This window comes from Pimephales promelas, chromosome 14 (assembly GCF_988280905.1).
Source record: "Pimephales promelas chromosome 14, fPimPro1.hap1.1, whole genome shotgun sequence".
Lineage (NCBI taxonomy): Eukaryota > Metazoa > Chordata > Actinopteri > Cypriniformes > Leuciscidae > Pimephales > Pimephales promelas.
The window spans coordinates 3,138,134-3,150,181 of NC_142782.1; the positions used below are offsets into that span (position 1 = coordinate 3,138,134).

General features: G+C 39.5%; 1 protein-coding gene across 6 annotated transcripts in view; it reads left to right on the plus strand.

Moving 5' to 3' along the window:
- The window catches only part of cabin1 (calcineurin binding protein 1), a 154,608-nt gene that overhangs the window by 50,107 nt on the left and 92,453 nt on the right, over window positions 1-12,048 (plus strand). For 5 of the 6 annotated variants that reach the window (XM_089119272.1, XM_039675057.2, XM_039675058.2 and 2 more), the window contains exons 24-27: window positions 1,756-1,920; window positions 2,239-2,328; window positions 3,452-3,636; window positions 6,091-6,344. In XM_089119272.1, the coding sequence (XP_088975398.1) occupies window positions 1,756-1,920; window positions 2,239-2,328; window positions 3,452-3,636; window positions 6,091-6,344 (694 nt within the window). The remainder of the gene's footprint in view (window positions 1-1,755; window positions 1,921-2,238; window positions 2,329-3,451; window positions 3,637-6,090; window positions 6,345-12,048) is intronic. The other variant, XM_039675060.2, reaches the window with a different exon arrangement.

Below are 12,048 nucleotides of genomic sequence, written 5' to 3' on the forward strand. Positions count from 1 at the left end.
AAGGGTCTTATCAAGTGAAACGATCGCTCATTTAATAAATAAATAACAAAGTTTAAGTTTTATACGCAGAAATGCTCGCCTTGCTCTGTTCTGCGATAAACGTTCGTGACTCTCCTGTTCGAACTCGTTAATAAAAATGAACGAATCTTTTTCCGAGTCATTTAGTTCATTCAACGAACAAAACGAACAAATTGATTTTTAAAAAAAGATTTATTTGCGCACGCGTAAAAGCTCACTGAGATGATACAGATGGAAAAATAAATGGTTATCGCGCAATTCTTTTGACGGGATCATTTTATTTTGTAAAACATCTCAGCATTCACTGATGCGTCAGGTCGCACTCGGGCACCAAACGTTTGGTCTAAAACACGACTGCTCTCTCATGTTTTGACGCAGAACAGCAAATGTGAGTAAATGTTCTGCCATCTTTGCAGGACTGTGGTATGAAGAGTGTGTAAAGCAACACATTGTAGTAACAGTGTGAAAGTGAATAGCACATAACAGACACAATACCAGTATAAACATGAATATCTATTGGTAGAATATGCGTCACATGACTTAACTGTCAAAACGGAGGTATTTTAAAACGTCAGTCCACTCTACAATACAAAAACGGCGTATTCAAATGTATCTACTTTGTACAGCGTTTTCAAAAACATTCGTTCTCATTAATAAAAACGCTTTCTATTAAGCTACTAAGCTACACTTAATATTCAACAAAATTGATTTGCCTGCATTGACACCATTATATGAGAACTGGACGATGTCAACCTGTTTTCTCCAGAGTGGATTTATAAATAAATAAATAAATATATGAACTAAATTAATTAACTATTTTTTTTACAACAGAAATGAACCATCACTGAATTTACTTGAGCTTGACTATGACACTAAAGAGAGCCTAAGCCCCTCCCCTTCCAGTCGACCATAGGACCTTATTTCGGAAAAATATTGTATGGTAGTCAATGGCGAGAGACAACAAATATTTTGATCTGGTTTGAATTGTGCCCTGAATTACACATATGATGTTTGTCAATTTAAAAGATACTTTTTAAAGTAAAGAAAGTCGCAGTTTGATGTAAAACCGTTGAGGTATAAGACTGTGAAAATACGTAATTACAAAGACTACAAACCCCAAAGGCGCACATTTTCTCTCAAATGAATGAAGCTAACTTTACTGAGGCTAATGTCTGTCATTGTTTCTACAGTCTTACGTTATAATCGTAACGTTACGCCGTCATGCCTGAGTGTTTTGTACCAGACTGCACACACACGAGCAGCGGATCTCACTCGTTGTTTCGCTTCCCGGGAGATGTAGTTCATAGTGTTTTTCACATAAAACTAAATGTTACTCTTCTGTTTCATGACAAACTGCGACGTTTTTGACTTTCAGAATCATCTTTTAAATTGACAAATGTCATATGTGTAATTCAGGGCACAGTTCAGACAGGAATAAAAAGATAAGTTGGCTCTCGCCATTGACTACCATACATATTTTTTCTGAAATAAGGTGAGCCGGAAGCGGAGGGGAGGAGCTTAGGCTCTATTTTCTTCTAGATCTGCTGTACAGCCAAAACAAACGTATTTTCTGTGATCACTGTAAAGCTGCTTTGAAACAATCCCTATTGTAAAAAGTGCTATATAAATAAAGACTTATCTGAGAAAGAGAGCCATGTGATTGTTTGCAAAACAAACGCTAAAGTGTGTGCTGTAGCGACAAGATTTGTGTCAGTTTGTGTTTGCTTGTGTTTATAGATGGAAGAGCGCAGAGACTCAATGTTGGAGACGTCGTCGCAGTGCTTTCGCGGAGCCTCTCGCTGTGACGGCGATGAGGAGGAGTGGCTCATTCACTACATGATGGGAAAGATTGCAGAGAAGCGCAAGATGCCGCCCAAAGACTACCTGCTGCTGTACAAAAAGGTGATCTTCTAATCTAGGTGGAGAATCTGATTGGCTATTGAGGTTGCGTCTGTTGCCGTGGTCGATTCAATCTAACATGGCCGTAGTTCAATGATACAGTTTGAGAATGATTAGGACATTCTGTGACATAGGTGTGCTGTGTCACCTTCAGGTCTGGCTCCATTCTGGTATGTATTTGTCATCATTCAGTCAGTTCCTGTCGGATAAAATGTAGAAAATTTGATGAAGCGTCTGAAGCCGTTGATGGTGTAAAAGAGGCTTCTGACTTCCCAGCAGTCCGACACATCTCATTACAGCTCTCGTGTCATATTTCTGCAGTCTGCACACTACCTGCATGAGGAGGCAGCCAGATACCCACGCAAAATCCACTACCACAACCCACCTGACCTCGCCATGGAGGCCTTAGAGGTATGTAGTGGTTTGCAATGTGGTCGACACTACTGTTCAAAAAGTGCAATTTGTGAAAGCGGCACGGTAAGTGTACCCACCATTTGTTTGATCAAACATACAGTGTTGTTTTAGTATATTTAATTCTATTTTAACGTATTTAAAGGGATACTTCACCGTTTTTTCATATTAAACTGTTATTCCCTTAACTAAAATGATAACTCTCTCATTTCAATCGCTCTGGCGTGAGACACTCATATGCCATACACGAAAATAACCCTTACTCACCCTATTTGAAGGCTATGTTTGTAATAAATCAGTAGTAACTAGATAAATATCTCAAAAGTGCAATAAACAAAAAGAAAAACAATAAAAAAAAAATTCTACATATTTTATTCAATACAAAAAATGATAAATGTCAACCTCAAACTTGTCAATGTGAAAAACATGCATAAAACAATTTTAAACTATACAGAATTGATTTGAACCAAGTGTGCCGGTGAGATGTGAATAAGGTGATAAGGTGAGCGCGAACAGTAGGCTACGTGTACATATTGAAGAGAAGTAAACGGTTTGTGTTTGTGTTTCTTCTGGAAACAACGGATCATATGATATTCTGCACAGTTCAGCGCACTTGGATCGGCGTTCGTAGATCGACTGGTAGAGACTATTTTTCCAAGATGGCTTCTTCCTGTATTCGCGAAGTTGACTGTGTGTATAAAATATCTGCTTATTAAACTGTTTGGACACTGACAAAGTTCTCAATGCTTCGGTTTGAATGTAGGGACCCTTATTATGCTGTCGTGTTAGTGTGGGGCAATTTTGAGCCTTGTTAGTGGTAATAACAAGCGATTTTTATTTGTCATTACTCTATGCCCTATATACTAGCATTGAACTAGCGTTATAGGCTAAACTGTTTTTAGAGATAAAACTATTTACATTCGGCAATCATGAAAACAAATCTCAGATAACGGTTGACTAGGTAACAATGTGTAATTAGACCAAAGGTTCATTTTGCACCGGAGTTCTCCTGTAAGAAACAAACAAAAAAAAAACCATAATGAATCCAACCCTTTTGAGTGCTAATGCAAGCAAGTATATGACAAAATACGTCGAATTTAATGAATTTCTTTCAACTTGCCAGCTGTTTTTCCGCCTGAGCGCCACAATTCTGAAGTTGCTGGAGAATGAGGAAGACTGTGGCGAAGTGTCTGAGCAGCAGATGAAGTTCCTGGACTACGAGGTGTTCTTCAACATGCTCGCCGAAGCTGCCGTCGGACCCTTTGCACGAGGAGAGGAGAAGACCACGCCCAAAACCAGCAGCGACAAGTATGATCACGAACCTTTTACACTCTTAAGAGCCAGGAGTTTAGAAAGAGTGAAAAACTATCCCCTTAGATTCAGATTTCAACTGATTTCAGCTGTGTGTTGACGAACTTTTAAAAAGAGGAGCAGTGATAACATTGACATTACACACTGCAGTCATTCACCAGATTATGCAGTAATTAGTAGCAAGCTAAAAATAGGGTTGGGTACCGAAACTCGGTGCCAATAGGGAACCGGTTCGTAAACGGTAGTAACCAGACCGAATAAGAATGAAAATTTCGATGCCTGAGTCTGTGGCATGAGGCGCACACACGCAGTCTCTCGCTGTCTCCCTCTCCGACGTGCGCGCACTATACGGTTTATTGAAGCACTGTCTGATCTGTCTCGCACGCGCGCTCTTGCTCGCTCGCTTTGAACTAGATTTGAACTAATTTGCGATCATCCGGGAGCCGTTATCAATATGCGGGAGACTCAACAAATGTCTGCTGATAGCGAGGAGATTAAACACGCGTGAAATGTTTGTAATGTACACGTAGTAATCTCTATTAATCTCCAGTATAATTACATTGTTTGATATAATATTGTTTTTTTTGATATAATATAAATATGAACTTTTATTTTATATTGGTTTATTTATTATTACCATATGTTACTTGTATTTATATTGTAAGTTAATATTGTGTCCAGTTTGGCCCTGTAAATAAAGGGGTGTTATTTTTTTTGACAAAGTGTGTGCGGTTTCGTTTTCTTAAGTACCGTTTCAAGAACCGTTTAGGCACCGGAACAGTTTAAAAAATACCGAGTAGGTACTGGTATCGGATAAAACCCAACCGATCCCCAACCCTAGCTAAAAGTTAAAGGGATAGTTCACTTTGAAATACATTTTTTGGTATGTTTTATCTTACCTCAAGGGCATCCAAGATGTAGGTGTCTTTGTTTCCACAGTATTTTCAATTTTGATATTTTTAGGTTAAACCGTTCTTGTCTATCAGTCATATAATGGAGGTCTATGGTCACCACCTCAAAGAGCATGCACAGAGAAGTCCAAATTAAACATGGTTTAATGACTCGTAAATGTAAGTACACATTGATGGCCTAAGACACGAAACGAGCGGTTTGTGTGAGAAAACGAACAGTATTTATATCTGAGGTATCCAAGTGATCTGAGGGCGCGGGCGATTCTGTCTGTGCAAGCGGTGGTGATCTCTCAATTCAACGTTGTCGGTTGATATATCGAAATCGTCTTCCATTGTGATTTCCTGCATATCTAAATATGTTTAGATCTTCACAGTGAAAGGGAACGCCTCCAAAATCTCTGTGTAAACAATGAGTGACGTACACGAGCGAGAGATCACTTCCAGCGCTTGCGCAGACCGAAGCGCATACATGTATAATAACGCGTACATTCCCAACACTGGAGATGCGTCTTTAATCTAGTTTTAAACTGGAACAGCGAGTCTGAGCCTCTAACGATATCAGGAAGGCTATTCTAGAGTTTAGGAGCTAAATGTGTGGACGCCCTCCCTCCTTTAGTGGACTTATGGCTCTTTCAGACTGCACGATTTTCAAAGTAGTCAGGTCGCTGCTCTTTTCACACTGCATGACTATCTTGGCCAGCATTCAGTCGCTGCTGTGTTCACACTGGACGATGGATCGGCGACAGAAGGTTTCACACTGCATGACTTTAGAAAAATCGCCGACAGACTCTGTCTAGCACGCTGCACGCAAACTACATTTCACAACAAACACACGTGAGATTTGAAAAGGAAACAATGCGCGACACCACACGTGCAAGACCGGAGTTCTCACGTGAGACTTTTTTTTCGACCCGGTTGTGGTACAGCTGGTGAAACAGACACGAGTGCTCCTGCCAAATTTCTACTAATTTTTCTTCCATTTATTGTGTCCAAATAGACCGAGAAGAAGCTTTTTTTGTTGAAACAATGCCATATCATGTTGATATGTGATCTATAACTCCTCCCCGAACTCCCGCTGCTCTGTATCTTGCTCTCTCACTGGCTGCCGGTGATCGCCGGTGTAGTTTTCAGTCAAAACACTTTTCACACAGCAGGATTTTGAATCGCCGACAGGTCCAGATATTTAGCATGCCAAATATCTCACGGGCGTCGGCGACTCGTCGGTGATTCTCTCAGTTCGCGTCTTTGTTCATTCACACTGCGTGATTGTCACTCGCGTGAACGAGCGCCGATTTGCCTGTGATTTCGGGCATTTGTCGGCGATTTCTCAAAACCTGTCGGCGAGCCAAAATCGTGGCTAAAATCATGCAGTCTGAACTCGGCATTAGATAACCGAGGAATGACCAGAAGCCTCGAAACTTCCAAACAACTGTTTTAGAGCAAGTTTAAATGTTGGTCCTCCAGGAGCAGGATGTGTGAAATGACTTTTCTAGATCTTTGAGTGTTTGTATTTTGTTAACATCATCTTTTCTCCCAACAGGGAAAAGCTTCCATCCAATAACGATGAAGACTCGCGCTCTTCGGCTGGCGTGAGTACCTGTCCGGCAGCGCTGACCTCCTCATCGGTCACATCTGTGGCTGCAGCAGCTTCTCTGCCTGGCGACGGTGCGAGAGGTGCGAGTTCTCCCCCGTATTCGGTCACTCCGGTCGACCACGATTACGTCAAGCGTAAAAGCCAGCAGCAGAGGCACAGGCGGGGGCAGGAGCTCCAGCAGCAGCAGCAGCAGCAGGACGGTACAGTACCAGGGCCAGAGTATCACTCGCTCACTCACTCACTCACTCACTCACTCACTCACTCACTCATGCACGGGGGAATGAGGATGATGAAGGTTTTTTACCACTATGAATTCATTTATGGGCTCTGGTGTACAGTAACATCTCCTCCCACCCCTCCTCTTACCATCTGCACCAGGCCATAGAGGATCATGGGAAAATGGGCAACATTGCTAACAGTGTCTCAGCGCCTTTTCCGCTTTCTTTCAGCTATATCCACATTAATCTGGATACTAGTGTTGTCAAGTCGGTACTAAAAAAAAAAAAATGTTACGGTACCAGCTTTTCTAGGTACCGAATACCAGGTTAATCCAGTTCTAGACGCGCTGTCTGAAAGGTGCACAGTTGCGTCCTCTTCATAACGCTGATATGGCTCTCTCTCTCGCTCTGAATCCACTTGTTGACACGAAAGGAGGAAAGCGCCACATATGGAAATATTTTGGATTAGGCTAATGTCACGTTGCCATAAGAGGCCGATTACATGCAAATTCGCAATTTCAAATATAGGCGTGAGGCAAGCGCGCTCATAATAAAAACTCGTTGCATAGCAACGGCAGATGCCGCGTGAGAGCAAGCGCTTTGGAAAGAATAAGCACGCGCAAAAATATAATTAAAAAAAACACGCGCGATATGTGAACGGCCTCTAAAGTGGTTTCGGGGTAGTTTTACGAGTACATGAGCACAGTAGTATCCACCCGACACCAGAGTACTATGGTATTAGTATTATCATTTAATGCCAGTGCCAGTTCTAGGCGTATTCTTGCCTTTATAACTCAGCAGTTTTAAAAAGCCTTTTCAAAATTAAATATGAATGCAGTTTTAGATAAAATAAAAGTACAGTCAAATCAAATAAAACTTGTTTTTTCTCCTGTAGCCTATAGTTTGGTAATGCTACAATAAGATACCATTTATCAACATTAGCTACTTCACATCAACACATTGTGTGAACAATATATTTTTACAACATTAATTAATGTTTGTAAATGTTATTTAATAGAAACACTTGATTGTTCATGTTTGTTCACTTCATTCATTGTGCATTAAATAAATGTTAACGGATTAGAACTTTACAAACAACTTTAAAAATGTGTTAGTGTATACTATTGTTTATTTTAGGTCATTTTATCGAATTTTTTTCTAAAGTGTTTATAATACAAATGTACAGTTTCCATACTTGTAACCGTGATAAACACTTAAATATATGTAAATTTAAACTAAGCTTTGGTACCGAAATTGGTACCGAGAACCGTGAATTTTTACTGGTATTGGTACCGAATACTAAAATTTTGGTACCGTGACAACACTACTGGATACATATGAATACAAAAATATTTTTCTCTAGGTTTTGGGCTTTCCCAAGTCGAAAAATTTGAAACCGCTGTTGTAGCGTTGAAGTGTGGACTGTGAAAACAGAGGTATAGTCATGCGACGCCCATAGAGATATCTATAGTTGCCCTTTCACACTGCCTGAAATTCACTTTCACAGCGCTGCTAAAGATAAATGTTTCTTCGTATCACGTTCCTGCAAAGATGACAGAAAGTTGCTGTCCTGCGCGGCAAATTGTGTTTTAGACCAGACGTAGAATGGCGATTGGGTGTGACCTGAAGTGATGAGATATTTTTCTATTGAAATGATCATGGCAGAATAATAGCTAGATAGTATTATTATGTCTGGTCTGAGCTTTTATTACATCTTAGAGCAAATGACTAGATTAATGTGGACGTAGCCAATGTCATGTCTTGCTTCCAGGTGATGAAATCAGATTTTCATTCTTTGTTGTTTGCGTTGCCCAATTTTTTTTGCACCCAGTCCAGCGAATTACAATCATTTTGTTTTTGTTTTTCTCGCCATTTTATTTGCTCGTGCCATTCCTGCACCGATTTTGAATGTGCTTCGCTGTTGTTCTCCCAGTAAACCCTGCTGTTATCTATTGGTTGCATCAACAATATAATAAGCTAACTCTTAATCTTGTACTGTACGTAACCATATGTCAACACTGGTGGTTGACCAGACCAGATTGCTGTCATTTGTTAGATTTTTATTAAATTAATTGTATCAGAAGTGGAGATTTTCTTTTGTGTGTGGCCATATTGGAGTAGTACGCATTAATTGTGATTGCTTAAAGCTTCATGCTCTGTTTTCTTCCTCCCCATCTTGTGGTAACTTTCTCTTAGAGTCCATTTGGGTAGAAATATTTATATTAATTTCTTTCTTAAATTAAAATGTAAAGTGCACACTAAAAGCTTAGTAACTACTAGCTAGTTTGTGACTAATTGTACTTTATTTGTTTGAACTAAGCTAGTAGGTTGTAAAGTATTGCACACAAGACACATGACATTTAACCTCAAAGCTGTTGAAATGCTGTGGATTCTAACAACTAATATGTTTCCATTTAAAATATGATACTACTGAATAACATAATAGGTATTTAATATGTAGATAAAAACTTGATATTGATAAGTATCAATCAATAAATCATTTATTATGACAACACGGACCAACGCACTCTCAGGTTCGCTGTTTAGGACGGGTTTGCGTTGAGTCACTAGTGAATATAAAATGTAATATGAAAGCATTATCATATATGTCTGAAGGATTAAAGTCTGTTGGGTTGCACATAGTGCCGATACATTTACTTTTATGCATGTAGCAGATGCTTTTATTCAAAGTGACTTAAAAAAGAGGAGCATTAGCAATATGTTGAGTTCTTTATGTAGTTTAAAAGGGGGGCATTGCACAGTACACTTGATTAAATATTACTGTGGCCTGTTTTGATGAAATGCAGTCAGATTTCAGAACTGTGTCAGATGAGAGCTTTGACCTAGTTGCTCTTGGTGTGCTCATTTTCTAGAATACAGTTCATAGATTTAGTCAGTCACTTCAGTCTTAAGGTGGATTATGAAGGACTACATTCCTGCTCAGCTCTTGTTGTGTTCATCAGCGCTTAGGCTAAATACCATGAGGCTTGCATGGCTGTGAATGAACATTAGTTTTTTTTTTGTAGCTATATAAGGCATGGTCACATAGAATAATTCTTAATGCTTTTTACATTAAAATTATTTGTCATCATGCAATTTTGCGGCCAATAAAATTTAATATAACTTTAAATGGCAAGAAACTCAATATTTATTACAGGGAAAAAATCCCACTGCAGTTAAAGTTACTAGATATTTTAGATATTATTAGATATTATATAATTCTGGGCCAGTAACAATAACTGCTTGTTTTGACATACAGACAATTTTACTTTTAGCAATTTACCTTTTTTAGATAAAGCAACTAACTAATAAGCTAATTTTGTAAAACTAGGGACCAAAACAAAATATGCATTGCTTTGAAACTTTACAATTCATATAAGCAACGTGACCAACTCTTAACTGCAGTGTGTAAAAATTAGTGTAAGTTATGAAATATCATCATAAGCTGTAAAAAAAAATCTTTTAAATCATGTAGATGTGTCATGTATAGTATGATGGAAGTTAGTTGAATGGTAGAATAATATATTTGCTTTCTCATCTCTTCGACAGCGAGTGACACACAAACCCGCCTTTCCTCACTCACTCGATTCATTTGGTCTGGATGTTTGCTCTGAATATTGGTAGTGTTACAGGGCTTGAATTTCAGAGTGGGGATTGTGCATAAGTTTGTGCTCAACTCAAACTGTGGCACATAAAGCCACCTCTCAGTACCAAACTGAGTTATTTTTCGTTGCAAATCACACTTAGACTGTCAAAAACACACACAATAATGTCAAAATGTTGGTCTTGGCGAGTATTCTCGTAAACGCAGTCAATTATATTTAGCAGTCGAGAAAGAAAATGCATGTGTATCAGTATATTGGATCCGTTTGTGAGGTCTTAAAGTGACAGCAGCCTAATATTCCTGCTGCCAAATTATGATATCATATTAAAAATATCTATATTGCAGTTTTTCCCTATGGTATCAATGTCAAAATTGTGGCCAGTGAAAATGCTGAGTGGCTTGTAACTTTGGAAAACCACTAATCACAGCGAGTGCTGAGGGAAAGAGTTCATGTCAACCCTTGTTGATTAAATGTGAAAACCCTCAGACTCGCATTTAAAGGGTCTGTTTAATTCATATAGCCTGCTAACAGAACAGGATGGATGTTGGATTTTAAACCAACATGACATCATGACTTTTGCGTAAACATACACACCACTTTCAAGTCAAGTGGTGTTATCTATACGCATTTTGAGCTATCCGCGTGTATGCGTGTATGTCTAGACCGTTAAATGTCCGAGCGAAACAAAGCAAAATGTAGATCTACATCTGGGGAGTGATATTTTTTTTCCAAGGATGGTAGGGGAAGATTCATAAATACTATTAACCCCAGTGATGGACCAGGTTTAGGGACGGGGTTGGGGTCATAGGTCATATATTCATATATAGGGTTGGGTATCGAGAATCGAGTATCGATTGGAACCGAGACTAACTTTTCGTTTTTCCCGGAATCGTTCAAAAGTTAAAATTTCGATTCCTAGTTTCGATATTCACAGTCCGCCGAGCGGAAGAAGAAACCGCTGAACAACACCAACGAAGAAGCGTCTACCGGAAGTGTTGGCATAACCACGCGAGTCGAACATGAGTAGCTTACGTCGACGATCCAAAGTGTGGCTTCACTTTTCTAAAAATAATGAAATCTCGGCAAAATGCAAAATTTGTGACAGAATGAGTATTTCCTTCAGAAAGGCCGTTGGTTAGCAAGGTTAGCTAAACTTTTTTGACCCTGCCTCTTAAAAGAATCGGAATCGAGAATCGTTAGGAACCGGAATCGAAACAAGGAATCGGAATCAGAATCAGAATCGTTCAAATTCAAACGATACCCAGCCTTATTTATATATACAGTAATAACGTTAAGTCAACGGCGTTCATAAACACGCTGAAAAGCGATTATGCGTGTTGATGGCACGCCAAAAATGGAAATACGAATTGGCGTGTCATACATACGCCATTTCATGAGATCAGTCTGTTTAAACAGGTTATAACTTGATTGCTCATGACATAAGATGCTGAAAAAACAGTGAAGAACAACGGCCCAAAGAGGTGTACTTTTTATATATATAATGGCTGTATTTTCTCTCTCTGTATCGATCGTCAGTTTTATTTTCGCAGTTATCCGTGAATGATATATGGACCTAAATAATGTATTATTAAGCTGAGGTTGTTGCTGTTGTTGTGGCTGGCCTCATCTCATTGCTTTACTGATGCCTTCACAACAGCTTGCTGCAGATTTGACGTGTGAGTTCTCAAGGTGGACATTGTGACCCATGTTGCCCATATTCCTCAGTTGTTCCCATGGCCTGCTTTAGTCTCCCTGTCTCCCTGCTGCCTCCTGCCTGCTCCCTCTCTGCCTGCCTCTGACCTGCTTCACACCTGCTGCTTCTTAATGGATGCATGATGGGTCAGCACCCTGATTCAACAGTCTTCCCACAATGCACTCCGCACTGCTCTGTGTGCAAACCGATCAAAGTGTCTGCCGTTGCTCACTCGTGCAAGGGAGGTGAAATTGTTCTTGTGGGTTGTGCTGAATAATGTGCTTTGGTAAAGACAGGGGGATGTTTCAACGGCTTTTTCTGGTAATGTTGGTGTGTGTGGATGAGTTTAGCTTTTTTGTCATTGATCAAAGCTGATACAACAGTTCAA